At 39.6% G+C, this 25625-nt stretch overlaps 1 protein-coding gene across 3 annotated transcripts in view; it reads right to left on the bottom strand.

The window, feature by feature from the left end:
• Positions 1-2856: 2856 nt before the first annotated feature.
• Positions 2857-25625, bottom strand: part of eif2b3 (eukaryotic translation initiation factor 2B, subunit 3 gamma) — a 39194-nt gene continuing 16425 nt past the window's right edge. For all 3 annotated transcript variants that reach the window (XM_036004948.1, XM_036004949.1, XM_031294340.2), the window contains exons 6-12: positions 14531-14620; positions 12356-12492; positions 11849-12039; positions 11091-11153; positions 10707-10855; positions 6183-6286; positions 2857-3079 (exon numbers count right to left, since the gene is read on the bottom strand). In XM_036004948.1, the coding sequence (XP_035860841.1) occupies positions 3027-3079; positions 6183-6286; positions 10707-10855; positions 11091-11153; positions 11849-12039; positions 12356-12492; positions 14531-14620 (787 nt within the window). In that variant the 3' untranslated portion in view covers positions 2857-3026. The remainder of the gene's footprint in view (positions 3080-6182; positions 6287-10706; positions 10856-11090; positions 11154-11848; positions 12040-12355; positions 12493-14530; positions 14621-25625) is intronic.

The raw sequence follows: 25625 nt of genomic DNA, 5'->3' as shown, positions 1-25625 counted from the left end.
CCTGAGACAGCATCAGGATAACATGTCCACAAGTGTCATATAACACATTTATCTTCACTATAAGCACCAAATGTTAACACCCATTGGAATTTTCCCCAACCCGCTTTGGGTCCCTTCCCAGACTTTAAAACTCTGCTGTGAACAAGCTTTTCAATCTCCAAACTTCTGTCAACTTCTATCACATTAATGTCCTAAAAAAAGTGTTAAAAAGTCTTCATGATTCACTCTGCACACAGACGCAAGACAACTAGACATTGCGCTTAGACACTAAGTGCAACAAAAACAGATCTTAATGTTCAAATTTTTTGACAGAAAATAAAAGAAGCCAACTTTTAAATGTCACTGCAGATGTGCAAGAGCATCTTCATATATTAATGTTATTTCATCCTTGTTAAGCAAATCTTGTGGGCAAATGTGTTGCCAGAAAATCGGTTAACTGATGATAAACTGTGCATAAAAATGTTTTATTTTACAATTCACTTGTCTTCTCCGGTTTTGAGACGGATTTGTTTGGGATGCATAATTAGAAGAAAATCTTCTGTAGAGATGTCAGAAAATTCCACAAGGCTACAAAACCAAAGACCGACTGATATATGATCTGCTGCTCGACATCTGATCTCCAGATCTGCAAAGCAAACATGCACATTTGTGTACGTATGTGTGCATTCACTCAAAGGGGTGTGAGACAGCATCGGTTGGTTTGTGTGACAGAGGATTAACAATGGTCACACACAGGTAAGCCTGCACGCATGTGTGCACATACACCAGCAAACACATGTATGTGCTGGAAAGCGGGCTCAGCCTTGGTGGCGTTGCATTGAGGGGGCTCCGGGGTCTTTGAGTAAATATACAAACCTCTACCCAAACACACCCGGCTGCCAGATCTCATCATGTGGTTGAAGAAAGAGTTCAGAGTGTGAGACCGCTAAAAAGGTTAACACAGCCAAGACAAAAAGCACGGACAAAGTGAACCTTAACTGTGGTTTTCACGATTTGTAGCTCAAAACTCGGGTGACAAATGTAGTCTTTCACCTTCTCATCTACTCTCTCTTGTCGTGTGAGGAAAATCACTAGCTTTTTTGTGATCCATATTTACAATATAGAAGGAAATAATTGACAATGCAAGCATGACAACTCAAAAAGTAGAAGTGCGCAATGTGAATAAAAAAGGGAACAATGGAAAAGTAGGATGAACACAGGTAAGACAAGGGGCATGGAAAAGTACTGAACAATGAAATATTTCAGTCTGTGAGCTGAAGCCACATTTAGAGTAAACACAGCGAGAAGACAATTCAGCGGTGGGGACACATTAAGAATACCTTGTTTATTTAGCAGTTCATATTTTGAGTCTAAGACCCACATTTATAGAATGTATTCTTGCACGAAAAATAATCAAATTAAAGTGTGACTCCTTGTTTTGCATTCCATCGTGCAGACTACACAAAAATCGATTGATGAATTTACTTTGTAGACGACGGGTTGAAAAATGTTGCATCCTACATTTCCAATAATAGAACTTTAACAAAGAATTTTCAATAAAAGCATTTCAGTCTGGGTTCCCAAGTCAACCCTGATGACATTATCATCAGGGTTATATTCTCTGACTTCAGAAAGCTCCTCCAGAGCCACAGAAGACTAGCCTAGAAATCTAGACGCACCCTATCAGCAGCAAGGCTAACAGAAGACCTTATACAAGTGTTTTACGGACTGAGTAGTACCCTACATGAGTAAACTGATCTTGATGTGTAAAATCAATCAAATGTCCCTTGAAAGAAGGAACATAGTGTGAATTAACTTTATAAACAAAAAGTAAAAGGTGTTTAGCAAATCCAGTGTACTTCAAGAATCATTTACAAAGTTGTACTACGAGTTTATGTCTATTCTTTATGCTATACCTGGCATTATCACAATTTTAGTGCAGTATACTGTGCATGAATATACATGGTATATGGTACAGATGAAAGCCACATTAGTAATTGTCATTCTTAAGGAATAATCATGAAAACATGCCCATCAGACAAGCTCTTCTAATGAACAGTAGAGATGGAAGACGAGACATCATAATCTCTTGTCTCTCGCTCTCACACACACACACACACACACACACACAAGCCACAAGAGACAGTCTAAATGACTCCTCCAAGGCCACAGACACAATAGGAAACAGAGGACAGAATCACACACAAGCACCCCTACAGACATCCCTGTCCTCATCTTCCTTCTTCGTGACTAAGGAACTTCAAACCTGTAATTTAAGAAATGCTCTGCCGAAGGAATGCAATAAATCTTGTGACAGCAAAGGAGAAGAGAGGGAAAGAAGAGGAGAAAAAAGAAAGAAGTGTCAGGCGCGAGTCAGCTTCCTCCTCTGCTGTGTTTGTGTGTGAGAGGGTGGGGTCTGTGTTAACTGATACAGGATCAAGCTGGGTGGTCCGGGGCCTACACATACACCATTTTTGTGTACAAATAAACTTAACCCCCCCACGCCATTGTGGTCACCCCTCCCACATCTTTTTTTTCCCCTCCATCTCTGGTCTTCACAGCTGCAGCGTGCACGGTAACACCCATGCACACTCAAACGTGGACGACTCTCCTCCCTCTCAAACAGGGTAAATTGAGTAATTGAGCCCTGCCATTATAGGAGACAGCAGCAGTCTCATAATAACTAGTGTGGCAAAACAATTACAAAGATCTACCTCGAACTGACAATCAAGTTGTCTCTGTCAAACAGTTGACATCATTGATATCTTTCAGTGTGTGACTTAACATACCGTTGTTTATTTTCTCAAAGCGATGAAGACACATCCCAAAAATTCCTAAAAGATGAACAAACAAATAAAACCTCCAACATGCTGATGCATGGGTTTAAGCACTTGTCTTTATTTGGACACAATGTACAAAAGAGCCTTTGAGAAGAGAGTGTAGAACAGTCAAGCAGCATCCAGGCTTCGGATTGGTCAGTCAGCCAATGAATAAGCTGTCCTCTGTGTTTTGCTGCTCTCTGATTGGTTAATGATGCCCTGTGGGTGCTAGATCTCCATCAGCTGGTCCGTTCCAACAATGACCTCGTTAGTCCTCTCAGCTGAAATGAGAGAGAAATGTATACATTTACACACAAAATATTATAATAAGGCAGGTATTTGGTATCGTTTTGAACTTTTATCTTGAAAAATGTGGTTGTTTCAGGAATTAAAAAAAAATGTTTGGCAGGTGACTGTCAACTCTTGGATGTCAGAGTTTCATCAAGACGGTTTCTAAAAAGTCCTTTGCTCACAACTCTATTACATGACGCAGATAACCTAACTTAGCCTACCAAAGATTTAAAAGCACTAAAGGGGTTAAGTAATTCATTTCTGCATAATCATTTTTATACCATACCGAAATGAATGGAAACCAATAGTTGTCTGGCCGATAGGAAATAAACATAAATGCAATTTGTAATTAACGGGCTACAGCACGCAAACCCACTGTATGGTGCTATAATTTATTTGAAATCAGTCCCAGAAGCTTCAGTGTGGGTAGGTCACCCTGACTGCTACCTGAACCTTACAAAAATAATAGATGATGCTTGAAACTGAGTCTGCCAGCATTTTCTCACTATCTCTCTCAACCCAAAGCTATTTCAGCATGAGGAGAGCAGCCGCTACTCCTCCCTCCATCTTCGAGCATCGGTACTGATCCAAAGCAAACGGTGGCAGAGAATAATGTTCCATCCACACAGACAGGTTTTAGTGTGAAGGAATCTGCTTCTCAGAGCGAGTTTATCCTCTGCTGTGTGGAGGGGAGGACAAATGGAGCATAGGACAGCAGGAGAGGAAAGGAGAGGGAGCGACTGGAGAGAAAGGGAGGAAGGGTTCCTCAATTTGGCTCTGTTGATTCATCAGTAACCTATACAGTGTTGTAAATGTATTGAGCCTATATATTTACATATTTCTGCTGCTGGGCCAATGATAGTACGCAGCTCCAACTCTGTCCCAAATCAACAAATAAATAAGAGAAACAAGCCATATGTTGCAAGTCCATACTCTATCTAAGTATAGTTGATTGTCAGGTAAATAGTTAAACGTAATCAGGATGCAGCATTAGATAAGAACATTGTGTCATCTCCAAAAGACACTGGGAAGACAGACTTATCTACAACGTATGGCCACTGTTTTAATGCATGCATATGTGTGTATTTATCAAAGCACCCAGAGGAGAGGTATGTATCTTTTAAATATCAACACCTGACAGACACGTATCGGTGTGTGTGTGCACACGTGTGTGCGGCTAACTAGCAGGGTGGTCCTTCACTGCTAACAGCTTCAGCAGTAGAGTGGGTTTGTAATGTCTTTCGCAGCCTACGGTCAGTCAGCTAGATAAGTGGTGAGAGACAATCCTGTACTTTCTTACAATTCAATATAAAGGAAACCGGAGAGCAGGTTTAGATCTAATCTGACCAGATGTCTGTTACCTGATCGATAAACTGGCAGATGATTCTACCAAAAACTGTTGAGGCACGTTTTCAAATGGATTACAGTGGTCTGCAGTGGAATGTATTACTACCCTCATTACTTATTTGCTGAGGACAACTAGTCGAGTATTAGTGTATTCTACAGACAGATGACACTGGCCATACAGGTGTGTCTATGATCCAAGATTATAATAAAAGATTCAAATTCTTACATTTCAGGTTTGTTTTTATTTCCTTCCTACTCTGCTCAGGGTGAAATTGATTTTGGTATCCACCACTTGTCTGTGTGCCAGAAAGTTAATGCTTCAAATGTCTATAATTATGAACAACTTAGTGCTTCAAGAACCTATATGGTTATATCCCATCTTCAGGCATGGATGAAGGGTCGTCTATTGCTCTTTCTGACATTTCTCCTTTTTTATTTCAGAATCAGAATGAGTTTATTGCCACAGTGGTTACCCTACGTGGAATTTGCCTTGGTGATTTGTGTGTACATACAAACAAACATTAAACATTAATAAGAATGAACAATAAAGACAGAAACAGAGACAAATATATACAAAATAGCTAGCTAGCTAATAGCTTCCTATATCCAGATTGAGAATAGTAATAAGTGACTGCTGTATGTTGGACATACTGTAAAGCTCTCTTGCGTTGTGGGCTATTATTATAATAATCTTCACTTGACTGTATACAGCAGATCCCTATGAAATGCCTATTGAAGAGACAAAAATGTATTTTATAAAATAATAATAAAAGAGAGAAAACAATACAATATGAACAACAATGTGTCTGCATGTGTGAGAAGGACATTTTTGTGTGAGACAAAAAGAGACTTTCTGTCCATCAGAGACAAAGAGGTTGGAACTTTGGCTATACAGCATATGCAAAACAATTATGCAATTAGGGGTCCAAGTTTTCAGGGTTCAATAACATAAAGTTAGCAGTTCACCCTCCAGCATCCAGTGACCGCTGACTGGATGCTCCAAAACGGCACAAACATTTTGAGTTTAGCTCAAATTCAACACTGTTGTTACGTAGAGCACCCTGTTGTTCACTCAATTAGGCTTCTCAGTATGGTAGCTGAGCTTGCTCTCTCTTTCTCTATATGTGCGTGCGCGCGTGTGTTGGATGTGGCTGGAGGCTGCTGCTGTTGAATTCCGGGTGGTCCTGTTCTGGCCCTGCTCTCTAACCTCTTCATCAATGTGACGCGCGCACACACACACACACACACACACACACACACACACACACACACACACACACACACACACACACCTACTTTTGAGGACAAGAGGATTACGGAAATAAAAAAATTCTGACAAATCTCTCTATCACACAGACTTCAGAATTAAGAAACGTTCCTAGCTGGCTTGAACACTTGGCACTTACAGACAGATACCACACACATACATTAACACCCTATCTGAGTCAACCAAGGAGAAGTGCCAGGGGCTTTAGAGATAGTGTGTATTTGTTAAGTCGTTGTACTGAATGGTGTTTTAATGTGCATCTTCTTTCAGTGTACAGTTGACTTCATTTGGGGATGCAAAATGGTCAACTACTGTTTGTTTTACTACATTGGAATGCTTAAAATGCTAAAATGCATGTTGAGTGTCCCTGGGTAATGAGATAAGAGAGGTTGTTGAGCAAGGCATCATGTGGTGACAATTACTGTGAGATTTGTTTTTGGGGGGCCATTATTTTGTGTGTTTATGCGAGTGGACCTCACCCTCTGGTTCGATCCGTTGTCCGTTTCCGACCAGGCAGTATTTGAGGTCTGCTCCTCGGCCTATGACAGCATTACTGCAGATCACGCTGCCCTGGATATTACACCTGGAAACCACACACACAATATACATTAATCACATTATTCTTATATTTTCTATAGCACTGGTACCTAACTGGGTGTTGGGACTCCCCATGGGGGTCACAAAATAATAAAAGGGAATAGAAAGAGAAAAAAATGATTTAATCTAATACAACAGACCTGCAATAAACCCGTCCTTGATAAAGGTTTAATGTTTAGTATTTGTTTAACTTTATGGCACAATAACAAAAAAAGAAAATCAACAGATGAATCAATAATGAAACACAGCCACTCAGCAATATCTCCAAACCTTGAATTATTACATACAGGCCTGAAAGTGGTGAGCTACTCTTGAGTAATTAAAGATTAATATTTTGCTGGGATACGATTCAATCATGTTTATGGGTCACATTCTGTTTTCTTCCGTGTACCTTATGATGATGATAATAATAATAATAAATAACAACAACAACTTTTATTTATATAGCGCCTTTCACGAAACCCAAGGACACATTACAGAATTACTGGGGTAATTCTGTAATGTACTGTATGTACACACACACACGGGCACGTACACATAGTTAAGAACATCCTAGTCTATATCCTTGACGTTCCCCTTCCGGGATTGCTCCGGTGCTGCAGGAAATTCCGCCGGATGCATGTATTTTCCCTTTCCTTCCGCTTTCTTTGTGTTGGAAATTTAAATTCCGGTGGATTTATGAGGACTATTGTTAACAGCTCCTCAGATCTCTGAGACAGCTAGCTAGACTATCTGTCCAATCTGAGTTTTCTCTTGCATGACTATTTTACAGCAGCTCTGTGCAGAGCTTAGCGCCGTCCATGACGATTGTGATTGTTTTAAAACAATGCCAATAAACCAGAGCATGTTTTCTCTCATCCCGGAATGCTACGTGGACTAGCCAGACTCTGACCATCTGCAGTGTGTGGATGGTCTGGCTAAGCGAGATTAAGAACATCCATACTGGGAGCTGCCCAGTACAGCCACAGCCTACCGCTGTTCTCCACTTGCACAGTTGTGGAGGGAGTGCCATACTGGAGGTCAAAGTGACAGTAGGAACATTCAGCTCGTTTCCTCATCAGGGATCCTCCCACCTGCTCCCAACACTCAAACACTTCCAATCAACTAAACTTAATTAAACATTAAAGTAGCATCTTTATTAAAGAAGAACAGCAGTCCATGATTTGTGCATGTGTCTGTGTGTGTTAAGAAATTGTTGGCCCTGTGCTTCAGTCCCACCTGAGCTGGCAGTGCCAACCCACCATGCACGCTCACATTCAGCCAAACCATCACCATAAAATTCTTGGAGGGGAGACACAGACAGTCTTGTGTGTCCTGTGTCGGCTAACCGTGGAGGGTGTGTATGTGTAAATGCGTGGGTTAGAGAATGTGTGCTTCAGTAGCTTGGGGAGCCCGGTGGAGAACACATGTTGGTCTTGCCCAGGCAGTGACGCACACACACTTGGCCCTCTGCACCTCACACACAGACAGGTTTGTATTGGCCGATTCTATTCAGGTGGTTAGGCCTGGAGGGAGAGGGAGAAAGGAGTGTGTGGATGTGTATGTGTGTGTGTGTGTGTGTGTGTGACTACCTAGGAGGTAGTGGTGGTAGTTGGTGATGGGAGATTACAAGACTCAGAGTTTTGTAACATTAGAGAGAGAGGGTGAGAGAGAGACCACCAAAGAAGCTTCAGAGCTGAAACACCACTAATTACTAACACCAGGGCTCCTCCTTGCCATGACCCCCCCCCCCATCCTCCCACACACACACACACACACACACACACACACACACACACGTCAACCCCCACCTCCTGTGCCAACCCCCCCTGTAAAGTTGACCCTTACTATCCCCCTTCCCAAACACGCAGCGCTTTGTCAACAAGTTCTGGTCAGCTCCAAACAAAGAAAGCAGAAATGCGAGGGGTTTCTGCGACATGGCCGGGGTCTGCTAATCCTCTCATACTGGCTCTCTCTTTCTTTCTTTCTCCTTCCTTCTTATGTCCTCAAAAAAAGAAAAGAAAGAATTGCAATTTCTCTTGCGTGCTAGCTTGCTTTCCCCTCGCTTCTTTCTTCCCTTCTCCTGTCTCTCTCGTTCTTTCATGCCTTTGTGCGTGCACCTACATGGGCATGATGAGGGTCCCCATGCGGGCTGGCTGGGGTCCCTGAAAGGCTTAAGATGAGATGGAGAGAGACAGAAAGAGAGAGAGGAGAGAGATGGCGCCGAGGCCTTGATGGAGAGAAAAGAGAGGGAGGAGTAAGAAATTGACATAAAAGAGAAGGAGACTGTGAATGAGTGCATTAAAATCCAGACTTGAGGCCAAGATGAGTCTCTTTCCACCAGAGTTTCTGGCTAAGAGACTAAGCAGATCAATCTACATGCTAATTCTACAGTGGCTACTGGCGCTCTTGGTACAAGTCCTCTTTTGTTGCAACAAAGCAGTCAATTTTGACCACTTTAACTACTTGCTACATTTGACAATTGTGATGTGCAATAACATGGCTGATCATGATGCATCACTATTCAGTTTTGGGCTTTTTGCCCTGCCTAAGTGAAATCATAATGTGGCAAATACAATATCTGCCATGTCCTGTGTGTTCCCCCAGCATTTTCTAGAATTTCTAAGAAGAGAAGCAGCACATTGGTAGGATTTTTAGCACATCTTTTGGCAGTTTGTTTTTTGTTGTTGTTGGAAATTATAGCCGGAAAATGTATGTCTGACAAATCAAGTCCTGACATTGTCAGGAGTTCACACATGCCGCACACAACAAGAGACTGTCACTCTCACTGTTCTCACTTACTGGAAAAACTTTGTTTGGTTTGGTTTAGATGCGGATTACACCGCGTCACGGCCGTTCCTTGATATTGTCTAATGATTTCAGCGTTGGCCCTTATTGACAGAAGTTCCCAAATCTTTCAGTCTCTCCAGTTAGACATTTTCTTTGCCGTCTTTGTGTAAATCCCCCTTCTTCTTCACCCTCGGATGTTTGATTTCTTCCGGTTTGGCGAAAGCTGATAGAAACGTCATCAACACACCCACTCACTTGCTGTGAATTCTAACACTTTGGATTACAAGACAAGGGAGCTGGCAGGGTAAAGACCGTTTGAAGTCCAATCGAACTGATTTGGACATTTGCCGTATTACATACAGCTCCGCTTAGTAATGTATAGATGATTTCCGGTTTGCAGTGCATGTGTGAAAGGTGCTTGTGTCTAGCCACCATAACAAATAGCCAATAAAAAAAAATATTAAATCAGCAAATGCTAGATATCCCTTCAAACCGCACCAACCCACTGGTGAGCCAATCTTTACAAACTCATGCTGCACAGCCAACATTTCTTCAAATGCACAAAACTTTATTTCCAAGTTTCAAGTTTCGTAGCATACCAAAAATGCTGGGCTTACTTCTGGGGAAATGTGTACAAAATGATCTACAAGACCTTTAGAAAAGATGATGATTGATGGATTGGTGCAGCCATAAAAAACATTGGGTTTGAATATGCCGCTGTAAATATCATATTGCCAACCTTAAAGCTAATGAAAAAGGGTTAAAAACAAAACTGTATGTTAACCTAATAAATTACTTTATAAATCATCAAAATGATTGACACATTTCTGGCATTGATAAAACTGATCAATTATTCATTTCAATGATACTTTCTATGACAATTATCAAATAGCCCAGACTGTTGCTGTCTGGAATACACCTTTCATACCCTCAGCGTGTTCCACAAATTCCATAACCAGTAGGAACTTTGGTATAAGCAAGTAAATTAGCGGCTAAATGAAATATATGGATGTTGTGTGTTTCAGTTCAACAGCTTTGTGTTTGTTTGGAACTGGTCTCTGGCTGGTTGCACACCAATAGATGCATTGTTAACTCAGCGCTGCCTGTTTGACCCCACAGAGCACAGAAAACAAAACCTGTTACACCTCCCATCAACGGACATTCACATGCATCTGTCCTAAAACACACACACACACACACACACACACACACACACACACACACACACACACACACACACACACACACACACACACACACTTGCACATATGAGCACCTAGAAAACTAAATGAAAAGATATGCAGTGAATGAATAACTAGTCATACCACTGCTTCCACATGTGAAAGCCAAACAGTGTTTACAGATGAAGGGAAAACGGGTTAGTAGTTTCAGAAGATCACTCAACTTGCTTTGAAATGTTTGTTTACTAAATTCCACTGCTTCGTCACACACTGTATGTATGCAGGTACTAACTGAACACCTAACAAAAGCTGACGTGAGGATTAAAACTTTTAAAAATAAACATGCCTCGAAGGTGAAATTCTCTTTCTTAAATTAATGTGTTCGCAAAACACTTCAAAGTACATGTTATCAACAAGTATGTGCATGTGTGTGTGCACAGATGTGTGTGTTCTCACCCCTCCTCAATGGTAACACCATGCATGATGATAGAGTTGGTGACTTTGACCTTCTCTTTTACAGTGGTGGAGTTTCCGAGGGTGGACCTCTTTATGGAAGTCTTATCTGCTACCTGGCACAGTGCTCCGATGATACTGTCTGATCCCATCTGAGGGCAGAGCCAACACACACAAACGGTAACATTACTCAGACATAAATAAATACACGGGCCTCTCCAATGACAATCAAGCGCAAATTAGACTCTGGGAGAGATAATAGCAGGTGAGCTGTGATACAGGAGTAAAAAAGCTAATTGAAAGGGAAATGTAAGATAACAGCAATACGAACAAATATGATTCTGACTTGTACACTGACTAATAGTATTTCAACTACATTATACATACCTGACATCTCTCAGAAATGACAGCTGATGGGTGAACTGCTGGCTCCTCAAACAGCTTTGGGGCCTAATAGGGAGAAGACAGAAGAGAGTGAGACATGAGATTAAAATAATCGAAAGATGATTTAACAACTGTAATGAGCCATACAGAGGAATTGGGTTATTAGGCTAAGTACAAAGGATTCAAATAAGCAATTCTGCATTAAAAGTGGCAAAATAGAAGCAACATTAGCTGCAATATGGACAACAGTGACATTCACAAGAATGAGAGGGATAAGAAATGCAGAAGATAGAATATTATTTCCACGATCGAATTATCTGCAGATTATTTTTCTCAATTAAAATTGTTTAATCTAGGGGGGAAATGGCATTCACAATTTTGCAGAGCCCAGGGTGATGTCTGCAATTTGCTTATTTTTTCATGACTAACAGTCCAAAACTTGAAGATACTTAATGATACATGACACAGACAAACAGCAAATTATGAGGTTGGAACCAGAGAATGTTTTTTTTTTTTTTTGTATTTTTGCTTGAAATGATTCATTGATTATCAAAATAGAGTAATCGACTAATCTTTACAGTTCTAATACTACATGTAATACAATTATAGCTATGTATACATGTCTATAGCTATACAAAAAAACTGAATTCCATCCAATCATACTCAATTACACATGCATACGTAGTATGTACAGAACATGCACATTCAAAAATGCATCTTTCACAAAAACCCTCGAAGGAGCAGGTTTATGTCCGACTCACCAGTCGGTTTGCTTCTATGTATGCAGCTAAAGTGTTGACGCGGCAGCAAAGGCCCTGGTCAATAATGTGAACATAGCAGCGCAGCTTTCCTCCATGGTAAGCCTCGCTCATGTCACCGCGGTGGTCGTTCCAACACGAGCGCTCCTGGGCCAGCTGGAGGAGAGGCTCGTCTCGTGATGAGATGAGGAGCTCTGGACAATAAAAACAGACAGGAAGAATGGCAGAAAGAGCAGAGTACGGAGTTAGAATAATGACACATACACACTGTTTTTGGGGATTTAGCGTGCCTTGGGTTTAGGCAAAGTTGTCCTTTGTAGTCAACTTGTTTCAAGTTCTGTGTCAGTGTTCATTTAAAGCAAAAAGCAAACATAGATATTCTCTATGCTGACAGCTCATGAATAAGACCCAGAGCTATTCCAAATAGGTTACACTGCTGTGGCTGTAAAATGGTGTTGTCCCTCTGATTCGAATATGTGAAGTCTGTGATGTGTCACTGCAAACACTGACCGTGGTTTGTAGAGCTGTCATTTGTTTTCTGGTTCTGATTCTCTGCATCGTCTTTGATTTTCGGACTGTTGGTTGTTTTGGAAAACTGCTTCCGCACCAAATACGGTACCAACTCACCACGGATTGAAGAGATAGACCTACGATACAAGAGGTAAGATAAAACAAGATTTCAATATGCCGCATATGCTAAGCATCCTGCAAAGTCATCCGTATCACACATAAGCGGAAAGCCAGTGATCCTGGTTTATTGTGCTGTCGTTGGATAATTGTACGCTTCCTAATCATCACTTGGTACAAGCGTAACTGTTGCTACTGTGCATCAAAAACATAGAAAAGATAGCTGAGATGGTTAACATATTTGCCGTGACTTTGCAATTATTTGACTCTCGTTTTTTCCCGTATTCACTTCCTCTTGCTTTGCTGCCTTTTGTGCTCCCCATCTGATTTTGTATGAACATAGAGGAAAAGGCCAAGGTTGTGTCAGAAACTGACACTACTTTGAAAAAAACAGAAATCCTAAAACAAATAAATCTCCCCTTTAGCTACTGCAGTTCAAGTTTGCACTACATGTGAAATCCACAGGACATTATGTCTTGGTAAGGTAATAATTAAGAGGGTGACATGCTGTAACAACATTAGACATACTGTAACTACATTAGAATATATATATATATATATATATATATATATATATATATATATATATATATATATATATATATATATATATATATATATATATATATATAATAGGACTTTTAGTAATTGCAAAAACGAAGTCAAATGATGCTTATGTGTCATTACTGTAATACAGGCAAAATAAAACAAATGCAGTGAATGATGTATAATGCAGTTATTATTGCTTAACATACATTTTATAAAAAGTAGATAATGACAATGACCACCTCAGCTCCTTATGATGACTTCATGTCTCTCTTCGTGTAAACCAGGAGGTAACTTCCCCGTCCTAATTTCTTTTTCCCCCTTTTTGAACTGTGCTGTGTTCAGTGCCCCCCCACCCCTTCACTTGTCCTCTCTTACTTTCTTTTAAAGAAGGATTAGAATTACCATCTGAATGACAGGAGAAAAACAACAGTTACTCTGTCCATTTCTCTCCCAGAGCAAGAGACAGAGAAAGAGCATGGAGGAGAAAGGGGGAGAGAGAGAGAGAGAGAGAGAGAGAGAGAGAGAGAGAGAGAGAGAGAAGCTGTTAGAAGAAAGTCCAAGAAACAAGCTGAAGAAAGAAATGAGTTATCTAACAAGAAAGATGATATATGGCAACGTCAGAGGATGCATTTGTAATGTAATGACGTAAGATTTATATCTAGCAAATGACTATAATGTTCAAGTGAGTTAAGTCTCTCGCCTTAACCCAAAATATTCAGCAGGAGTGCAGCGATGGAGTGCAGTTAGGGAATTTGTGTGTGTTGGCTTGGCCATGGATTTATTTATGTGTCAACTAAAACTAGACACTCCATTTACAATTGTTCAAATTTAAAACTGGACAATGACAGATTTCCACAATCTTTAGCCAGGTTCCCACTTTTCAATGGGACCATTTCCAAAAAATTATCAAAATACACACGGTGGCAAAATCTCATTACCACCCTGCTTTGAGAAGCTTGGGGTCACGCTGTTCCTTAGCAGGGAAGACCTGGTCTGCCTGGTTGTGGGTGGCACAATATTTTGCGATACACAAATGTATCAATACACAGTGTTTTGCAATATCAGTTAAATCTTATCAGTTGGCCTAACGTTTTTAAGTGCAAAAACAGCTCATTCATAGATCCTTTGATTTTTCTAACAATGCATGCATGTATGCCAGGGCGACTAGAGAAGGCTCCCTGTGACACTGCCTTAACTCAGAGGCTAAAGGCCTAACAGCCTGCCTCAGTGGCACATAGTAAAACAAATTAACACCTCGCTGAAATACCCTGCTAACAGGACCTTTCAAAGCCCACACACACCATGTAACCATGTTTAACACTTGCTACAGATTAAGCAGCGAATGTGAATGTCTGTCTGTGTGGGTTCATTCAAGTGTATGCATCCAGATATAAACTGGTCATTTTCAAACTATTTTGAAATGATGGTTAAAATCCAAGGTTGGATAGCTAATTGTCTTATTATATGTTCATTGCTATATTCATAATCAGAAATAAATGAGGAACTCACTTGTTGTCAGCGAGAAAGTCCACCACTGCTTTTTTCAGACAGTAGAGGTGAGCGTCCACGAGACCTGTTTTGATGTGCATCCTGGGATGTCTGCAGGTAAAAGATAGACAGACAGAGTCAGGAGAGGAAAATAATATCAAATTTGACTTTTTATATGGATTTGTGGAGTCCCACCACACTGCATATATGCACCAATTTCATGACAAACCGTGTAACCCTGGCTGCTACTTTGAGGACAATTTGCTTTGATTCTTCTCATCACCTGCTGTTTTTATGTTTTACGTTTGCTTCTCATTTACTGAAAACCCTTTTAATTTACCTCCGCTTTGCACATAGGACAGGAACATTTGATGAAAACCAGACATAGCCATGGGCTCACATAAAAGTCAGAGAATAGTGACATCTGTCTACTGTCCTCCGTCAGCTACCGTAGAGCTGCTGTCATGAGACAGCTGCCAGTGAGACAGGTTTATGTTGACTGGGGGGCCACATGCACAGAGACACACCGTCACCCACTCATGCATTCACTCATTCACACACGAACACCCAGTTTGAACATGTGACATTTACGAAGCGAGAGCCAAAGAAAACCATTTCATCCTCCAGGTTTCAATAAACAAATCCACACTTAGCCCTTTATCCTCTCTGACTACCTATCCCTGTCCTCCTCTTCCTCTGCCCTTCCAATCATTACATAATAAAAACTGCAGGGTGCATTGATCGTTAAAGGATCATACCAGCACTTTTACATGTTTTAGTCCATTTACTACAAATCACATATACTGTTCCTTCCATTACTGCTAACCATCTTTCAAAGTATGCTGCAGTGATTTCGATTTTTAAAGTTGTACACGCAGATTGATTTGAAAAGTCTGTGTCTCATTACCACACAACAATAACATAACTTTGACAAAATTAAAAGCAGACATGGTGTTTACTGTTTACCGTGATGTTCAGGTTTGAGAATGCCAATTTATAATTTATATCTGAAATCAATAGAAACTAAATCTTCGATTCTACGTTATGTTACAGATGATATGGGTGGTAGCCAAAAACAAACAGCGGGTGGGCGTTGCGGGTGTCACCAAAGTATTTGTGCCCACAAAGAAGTAATACAACAACCGTGGTTAATACCTTAGCATGGTAAGATGCGAGTCAAAGTTGTGCATTTGCCTGACAAACACAGAATAAAATACAAATGTCTGATGAATTAATAGAAACATCTACAAAACATGTCTTTGTAAGTGGTGGACCACTGCAAGCAGGCAGAACGGCTTCAGTGCTTTTTGGTGTTTATTGTACATGTGTGTGGTAGAGTGCGGATCGGGCCGCATTTTTCTGTCCGAGCCCGGCCCGCGTCCGACAGAGCAGTAACCAAACCCAGCCCGAGCCCGACAGGCATTAAGATATTTATGTCCAAGCCCGACCAGAGCCCGACACAGTTAAAATCTGCTTTTTTTTCTCATACTAATGAAACATACGTTTGTTTGTGTGGAAAGCCCGCTTTTATTAAGCAACTGTAGGAAGGCATTCGGAAATGTCAACAGATGAGCGCATCAGCGCACACGGGGCAACAAGCACACGTTAACACAGGCGCGCACCTACATAATAAGCTTTTTTAAATTTTAAATGTTCAATGCCTTATCGCGCTGATGTGACAGAGCCCGACCCAAACCCGAACATAATTTCTAAATATCTGTCCGAACCTGGCCCGGCCCGTCAGGTACCGTCGGGTCCTGACGGGCTCAGTTCGGGTATCCATCCTCTAGTCTGTGGAACTCAATAGGAGAAATGAACGTAATTTTTCCAAACGACATTCCCTTATTTTGTGTTTTTGATGATGGTATAGAGCATTGTCTAAAGTGTTGGTCAAAATCTCTTAGGTCTTTAACTGGGTATATATCTGGTGACTGACTGGTTCCTCTAATCAGTCCCTCCAGCACCAATTCACGCGAATTCAACCAATCACCGCGAATTTGGTGCGACTCGCGATTTTGACCAATCACTGCAACTTTTCCGCACATTTGACCAATAACCTGAAGTTTCCCGCGACTTCAACCAATCACAGCAGTCCCACGTGCACTCTGAGAGCCAATGACCAAGTGGGAGTGAGAACGGGTTGATCATTTCCTTGTTTTTGATATGAAGACGAGACTTGTGTGTGACTCATTTACCAACAAAACGTACAGCGAAAGACCGTGCAAAACATTTCAGACCGTCCTGCCAACCTGTATACATTTTAACATCAATGTAGGCTTTAACGATTTAAAAGTCGCTGCCGTTTCAATCCTGGCTGTTGGCTCTCTGCAGCGGGTGGGGCTACTGCTCCGTTCCCCCCGCGACTGATGCTTGCACACACACAAACACACACAGACACACACACAAACAACACACACGGTGGATGCAGGAGAAAAACGAGATGAGACGACACAATGAAATAAATTGAGGACAGCTGCGCTCGTTATTGTAAGTGCAATGATAAGTTAAAGTCAGTACTTTATTAAACTGTATGAATGTGTGTCCCAGGCCAGGACAGGAAATTAACTAACAATGTAAAGATCAACAAGCCACTGACAGACATGTTCAAATTTGAGTCATTCAATAAATTATAATTTTTTTGTCTTAAATCCACCAGCCATTTTCATATTATACCAACATTTACAGCATCCTGAGCCTTTTTTGGTAAGGTTACTAGGAAAACTCAGCCCAGGATAGTTTTATTCTCCCCAAAACATGTTTCCTTTTTATTTTTAAAGAACTATACAAAAAAAAAAAAATCGCAACTTTCACTGTCTCCCGCAACTTCATTGCAACAAACAGACAAAGACATCGCAACTTTTATTGCAATTTTTTACAAAAGCTCGCGCGAAATCAGGCATTTTAGGCCGCAACAATCTCAAAAAAAGGCTGCAAAATCCTGGAGGGACTGTTTAATATTCCTCTTGTTGTTGGTGTTTCTTTCTTTTGCTTTTAGCCAGAGCCACCAGCGTTGGTTTCCCTAACAAGCTAGTCATCAATACAATAGCTGTCGTGCCAGAAGTATACAGAAAATGCTTACATAAACAGGATTAAGTGACAACATTTGGTATATTTAAATGATATTCGGCTTCTGTACAAACAATCTTTAAAACGATTTAAAAAAATCCACCATAAAAGTAGTGGAACATTTCTTAAAACACAAAATAAAGATTGATTTTACACAATTAAGGCTTACAATTCCTCTTTACTCTTTAACATGTACATAGAAATTCGTAATAATAAATAAATGTCAAATAAAATATCTTCAATGATACAGGATAGGATATGGCTGAAAAGAGAATTATGGCACACCAACATGTCTCTTTCATCAAAAACTCCAGCTTTCTCAACTCTCTGTCCCTCTCTTCACCAGGCTTGTAGTATAACTAGAGTGACTCAGGAGGATTGCTTGGTCACACATATTTTACAACCAGATGCTGAAAGCCGTAAATTAAACTGTGTGTGTCCGTCTGTGTTAAGCCATTTTATTAAAAAGCATAAAAACACATGTGCATGCACACACAGACACGCTCTGTGGGTGTTTGTCAAATGTATTTATTCATACATTTTCCAGGTGTGTGCCTGTGTGTGTGTATTGTGGGCTTAAAATGGAATTTATGGGAACACCCAGCATGTGACATCACTGTTTGCCACCTGCGGGTGGGCAGGACAGAGTGCGGGGGGGGGGAGAGCAAAAGTAGGAACAGGTGCCCTTAAAAGTTCAGGGTGAAGAACAGGTATAACGGATGTACAGGCTTTTTCTTTTATCACAAAAACACATTTTACAACAGAGGGGGTGTCGCAATCAAGTTCTGCCCACTGCAGCCCGTCTGACGACAGCCATTGATTGGTTTAATCCAGCCATTGTATTAATTTATTTTGACGTCAGCAGAAGTACACTTTATTTCATATGAGAAAGGGTTTTTTTAAGACCGAAAACAAAATCCAAACCAATAGCAAAAATAGTTTGATCTGACACTATGCCACAGGCTGTTTTTATGATGTCAAAGGACTCCATTATAGCAGAGTGAAAATTGCTGGGTCACATGCATGGGGACAATGACGGAGTCTCAAAGTATAGGTGCTGCACCCTACATAGGAAATGGTTTGGGTAAAGTGGAAGGCACCTCAGAGGGTGTCAGTAAAATTACTCATTCAATAGTTAAATATAACAGATGTGCCTAAAAAAGGCAATTTTTTTTAATCAAAATACTATGAACTCCACATCGAAACACACAATTCAAGGTCAGGAAAACACCAACACTGGCCTTACTTGCACAAGTCCTAAAAAACCCCACAAAATTAGAGCCTTAAAGGTTAATTTAATCTAATCTTTAGTTAATCTATGAGCTTTTATTTCACTGAAATATCATATTAGCACATACATCTTCATAAGTGAAATCAGAACAAAACAGCACACAAATCAGAAATGAGTCACTTTTTCTAAAATCTTTGTATTTATTGATATTAACATATTAGGGATGTAACGATTACCGGTGTGACGGTAAACCATGATAAAAATGTTGATAACAATTACCGTTTTCATTTAAAATATCATTATTATCACGGTGGATTACCACAGTGTAGAAACCGTGTGTTTAATCCTTCCCAGCTTCATCCGAGTCTCCTGAAGTTGCCGCGCAGGCACACTGTTTAGCCTACAACGTGTGTTTCTTGAAGTTGGAATCATGGCGGAAGGAGGAGATGACAGCGCTCAGGACATTTGATATTAAAAGTTTAGGTTTTGCCTATATTTTTGTAATATAATAAATGCTGTTATACTTTTTGAAACTATTTCAGTTTGTGTAGGCCTATCAGTGCTGTCTGAACATATTGAAGACACTTTTAAAAATACCTCGATAATACCGAAAACCGTGATAATTTTGGTCACTATAACCGCAAGGTTAAATTTTCTTACCGTTACATCCCTATAAGATATTGATTTTCTTTAAACCACCGAAATCCAGACCCTTCAATCTAAACTAAATTGTCTGTACCAAAAGACAGCACCTGATCAAATGTTGTGTATTTTTTAAGGGTTGCTAGTCCTTCTGATTCAAAACACTGAGCACTGGCCACATGCATAGGCGTAAATGCCAGGGGGGGGGGTCATGACCTAATGACCCCCATAACATAACATAATGATGTATACTTAAAATATCTGTGTAAGTAGTAAAACAATACAAACCCCCAAAAAAATGCTTTTTAAGTTTAGAAACATTTTTAGTCCCCCCTCCCTTGCCTCACAGTGGTTTGGTCCACTGCCTGCTTTTTGACACACAACAAGTCCGGCAGACCACGGGAGAGAATGAGAGAACATACTGGTAGTTAACGTTAGTTGTGGAATGTAGTAAGTAGGCCGTTCAAGGCTATTTTATTCACATTAACATCGGATAAAGTTGTTCTTTTCTCAAATAGAAATGAATGCTGAGTGACAAAAAAGTTTGCTATGTTAGTGTAATATAATGTAACGTTACCTAGCTTGTTTAATAGCTTGTTGGATAGAAATGCACCCACTACAACTAACATTAACACAGCGATAAGCCTAACGTTGTGTGAACTCACATTAGGGTTAATATTGAAGATCTACAGTTGTGTTTTGCACAATATGATGTTAAGTGGCAGATCAGTAGGTTTGCTGCAGTTAAATATATCCTCTGTCCCAGACGAAACCTAATATTTATGTGGAGGACGCAAGATCATTTTATAATTATAATATGACCGCGTGGTGAACCTATGAACCTAACTCATAGACATCTGACGTTGAAGATTTGTGTTGTTGTTGCCCAGAGAAAATGACAGAGAAAAGAAAAACAGACATAAGATCCTTTTTCAGTACACCAAAACGCTGAGTAAGTACAATAAGTCCTCATATCAAGACAATTTGGTAACATCTTTATAAGAATGGGTGCTTGGAAATACTAACGCCACTATGTAACAGGCAAAGTAGACAGAAAGAACTGAGAAAACAGGTAGATTCTCAGGTAAGTGTGTTGAGCTTAGTTCATATTTTTGGAGGTGTGTGGCTGTCAGGGTTAGCAGATGAGCTTTACCAGTGGCTCACTAATTTACATTATGATCAGCTAATTTAACAAGTGTACCAAAGCATTGCATTTCTTTTATATGGTGACACTTTCTAAAATAAGTCATTATGTTTTAAGGTATTTTTGTGGCTTGATTGTAAACTTAAAAATAAATAAATGGTTTTAAAGAAGAATATTTTGGTCAATTTAGTCATCTCTTTCATTGAATCAAGAGAAACACTGAAAAGAAGGATAATTGTACAGTCTACAAGTTACACTAATGATAGTATTAAGGCTTTCTTCTGTGTACACATATCCTCTACAAGTATAATTGTGGCTGTATTATTTGTGTCCTCTTCAAAAGTTGCTCTTCAGAAATTTTATGTTTCTTGTCCCCCCCAACTGTTAGATGAGATTTACGCCCATGGCCACATTGCACTTTATTTGTTTACACTTTTTGCAGAATCCAACTACATCAAACATCTTGCATTTCCCAAACAAGGGTAAACATCTTGTTTTTCCAGCAGCATCATGTGATTTCTGGTTGCTGCGAGTGCTGTAGAGCTCAATGTCTAGGGGAGCAGGAATTTAGTGCCTCTGTAGGCAAGGATGACTCAACCCTTGGATTAATCATGGACTACTAAAGGACCACTAAAGTCCTCAGTGGGAGAGAGGAGTCACATATCTCACACTCTCAAACACACACAGCATAATGTCTTATTTAGTTACAACTAAAACCCCACAGCGGACGATGACTCAAACACAGCAGAATGACTGTTAATACCCTCATTAGTCAGGTTTCCAGTACAGAGCCAACAGGGCTGAAGGGCTTAAGACGTATTCCGGGCATGCAACTATTGCTTCCAAAATAAAATGTATGTGATTTACTTAATACGATGCTAGTCTAATAGACGCTTCCTTAATTGAGCTGACTCACATATCTGAACCTGTGTTATAAGCCTAAAGTGTACATGGCCATGTAGGTGTAGTAAGATTACTCTGACAACTAACCAGCACAGTCGGTCTTGTGAGATCATAGACACATCTTATTTAGTCAATAAAATGTCAGAAAATATTTTTTCAGAGCACAAGGTCAGGTCTTAAAATTGCATTTTTGGTCGAACAAACAATCAGAAGCACAAAGATATTCATATCTATATAATATATATTTAATATAATATAAAACAGAGAAAAGTAGCAAATCCTCACATTTTAGAAGCGGTAACATGCATATGTTTGCCATTTTTGTTTGATAAATGACAATTAATCAATCATCAAAATGGTTTCATTTATTTTCTAACTAATATCTAACTATTTTCTGACTAATTGTGTAATCATTTCGGGCATTAAGGTAATGTTTTGAAATATCAAAAATGTTGAAGACAAGCTAAAGAAAGAAGAAAATTAAAACCAGAGTGACATGTATGCCAGCACTTTTTTTAGATTTTAGCTTTTAAGCATGTCAAATGATTCAGAGGTTCTGACATTTTTCAAAATACTATAACGAGCCAGCAAGTAAACAAATATCCATAAAACAAATAAAACATGCACAAAATAACTCATATATGAGTGTATAAATAAAAAATAATAATAACTAATAATAATAATACTACTATCCCTTTATGGTTTCCAGTCTATATAGACATTAGTAGCATATTGATGGTCCTTGTTACATTTAGTACTGCACAATCATAGTTCTTAAATGTGTTATTGAATTAATGTAATCCTGCTCTTTTGTTGAACTGCAATGGAAGTTATTTATTTTTTGGAAGGTACAGCATGTGGTATTTGTGTTGATTGGGTGGGTTTTAGCCCCTCTGTCTTGTGCCATCATTGCTAACAGATGCAAACAAGCGGGTCCAATATCTTAAAAGGTCAGTGCAGTTAAGATATGCCTTTCAAACATGTGATGCAACCTTTTTTAGCTTGCCTGCTTGGTTGTTTTTATAATAATTTGAACTTCAAAACAAAAAAAAAATCACGAGCAACTACGCTACCATGTTAGTTTGTTACTGGTGGTGTCGTACGATTAATAAAGCTGTGTCATCTGCATAAAAAGAGATGCCAACCCATTATTAAGATGCTCAATTAAAATTGAATGACCTAAAGTATCAAAAGGCAGCAGTGAGACCTAAAAAGATTAAAATAGATGAGAGGCCAGAGTTATCTGCTAAAGGAAGATCATTAAGTACTTTGAGGAGTGCAGTCTCTGTGCTATGGCCCCACCCTTAAGCCTGACTGAAATTTTTCAAAGATACCATTTCCGGTCATGAACAAAATGACCTGTTCTGCGACTATTTATTTTTAGAACCTTGGTCAGGAATGGACATTTGGAGATGTGAATAAAGTTGTTCAGGATAGTGGGGTCTAGTGAGGATTTTTGAGAAGCAGTTGGACTATTGATATATTGCAGACTCAAAATGATCAGGGGACAGTAGGGCTGCACAATATGAGTAAAATATGTGTTACGACCCCTCCCTTTTCTGCTTGCTGGTGGCTTCTCTGGCTTTCCTGGCATGAGCTTGCAGTTTGGGAGGGTTCGTTAGTTGATTGGTGGACACCTGGGTAGGCCTCAACCAAGGCTATTTATACAAGTCATGTCTGATTGTTCTCTCTCTGCATTCTCCTTCTCCTAGGATCCACATCTCCTGGTTTGGGTTTGGTTTAGCTCTTTTGTTGCAGTTGTCATTTGTCCACACATCTTTCACTCACACACACACACACACACCGCACACACTACTGATAACATTGATTCCACACCTGTTTTGATTCTTTTGTTAATAGTAGGGCTGTGCTCGATTGAAGAAATTCTTAGTCGACTAACACTCATTCAATTGTATCGACTAATCGATTAGTTGATTTAATCGACAGATCTGTAAATCTGAGTTTCTCCGCAAAGAGTCATGCAAAAGCACCACTTTAATTCTTGTGTTTGCCAGAGATGTGCTCGTACGTTTCTTGGAAATAAGTCATTCAGCATGAAAAAAGCATAAAACATGACTAATCGACTAAAGAAATCTAAGTTGACTAAGACCAAAACGACCGATTAGTCGACTAATCGACTAAGAGGGAACAGCCCTAGTTAATAGTAGTTTGTTTACTTTACAATAAACACTTTATTGGCATTTTAACCTGTTTGGTCTCCCCTCTTTTGTCACATGCATTGAGCCGGTTTGTGACATATGCGATATACAATAATGTGGTTGAATATCGCAATAACGATAAATAAACAGATATTAAAGGGTACTCTGCTACTTTCAGTATTCTGCTAAAATACAACATATTGTTTGTTGAATTTAAAAAAATTAAGAAAAAAAAATAATTTTATTGAACACTGAATTGAACATAAAAGGCACCATTAAAAAAATTACATCATAAAATGCAATTTTCTACTGATATCTTCTTTCAACTAACAGTGTCTTTGGCGATATGTCGCAGTTTTTCGTGATGTTTATTGTGCAAGTTGATATTGCATTAACGGTTAAAAAAACAATATATTGTGCAGCCAAAGGGGACAGTGCCAGATATGAGAGAGGAATTGATTATGATTAAAATACAAGGACAAATTAGCTGCAGGACTTCTTTAAGGAAGCAGGTGGAAAAGATATCAAGAGAACAGGATCCAGGCTTACTGTAATATTGGTAATGGTTTTGGCTAAATGATCAATTGACACGCAGTCAACCATTCCTCCAGGCCTGCGTCCAAGAGACCCTGACAGGTGGAGCAGTAATGTACGAGGGGAAGCTCTGCTGGATTCCTTTCACACCATTTAAGTGACGGCCAGGTCAAACATTCTCAAAACATGTGCAGAATGTTTTGAGCTAACACACCTCAACCATGTGGAAACCGTAGAGAATTATAGGAGGTTGAACAAGGATGAAAGAATGAATGAACGGACGTATTGTATTGAAGGTATGCACAGAATAAGGGAGAGATTGCTGAAAGAATTAAGAGGAAAAATGACTAAGATTTACAACTGAGACAAAATACAAAGATATACTATTTTTACATTTTAACTAGGGCTGTCAAAATATCACGTTAATTTCGATTAATTAATCTGAGAAAAAATAACATGTTAAAAAAAATAACGCAGATTAATCCATTCCATATTGAACTTTGACCCGGAGCCGTTCTAGCCACCATTCGACTGTAAAATGAAGGAGGGAGACAAGAAAGTGCTGCCTGGATCATTATTTGGAACATTTCCTTATAAAAATCTTCTTCCTGAATAGGGTTGGGTACCGAAATCCGGTGCCAATACGGCACCGGTGCCTTAACGACTGGTATCTACCGGACCGAATAGCAACGCAAATTTCGGCTCCTCATTTCAGCGCCACTAATATGTCTGCGCTGCTCTCTGATGGTCTGAAAACAGACGTTACAGGCAACAGAAACATCGCTGCACGTGACGCTAGATAACACTATACTCGACAGCAGCCAACGTTAGCCTACCGCTAGCTAATAGCTGGATTAAACACGGAAAATGCTGACAGCTAACGCTAAACGGTGTAAAGTGTGACTGTATTTCACTGTAGAGGATTCCAACACCGGGATGTAACAGTCTACAGCTGCCGTTGTCAGAGAAAAAAAAAAAACACAGACGGTGCATTCAATGAAACTGGTAACCTACAGCTTCGTGGTGCATTTAAAGTTATTGTTAAATGCCCTTCTCCCTTCTGGTGGTTGTTTTTGCCATTCAACAGCAATTTACTAGTGAAATAAGTTATTGTTATAGTTATTACATTATTATTAAATCATTTAATTTTGACCATATGGCCTAGAAATAAACAAGCCGTTATTTAATGTCGCAGACTGTTGTTTAGTACCCTTTTTTTAACTTTCTTAAAGAGTATCGGTTCAGGCATCGTTAAGGCACCGGGCAAAAATTATGTATGCGATTAATTTAGATTAATTAATCACAGAGTATGTAATTAATTCGATTACATTTTTTAATCGATTGACAGCGCTAATTTTAACATTGGAGGGCTCTGTGAAAAGGCTGTGCTGTAAATGCGGTATCAGCACAGTCTTCAGATTTCAGTTTGAACAAGGA

The sequence above is a fragment of the Sander lucioperca genome, chromosome 9 (assembly GCF_008315115.2).
Source record: "Sander lucioperca isolate FBNREF2018 chromosome 9, SLUC_FBN_1.2, whole genome shotgun sequence".
NCBI classification, from domain to species: Eukaryota; Metazoa; Chordata; class Actinopteri; order Perciformes; family Percidae; genus Sander; species Sander lucioperca.
Note: the sequence above shows the minus strand (reverse complement) of the source record. Positions and strands in the feature narration are given on the sequence as shown.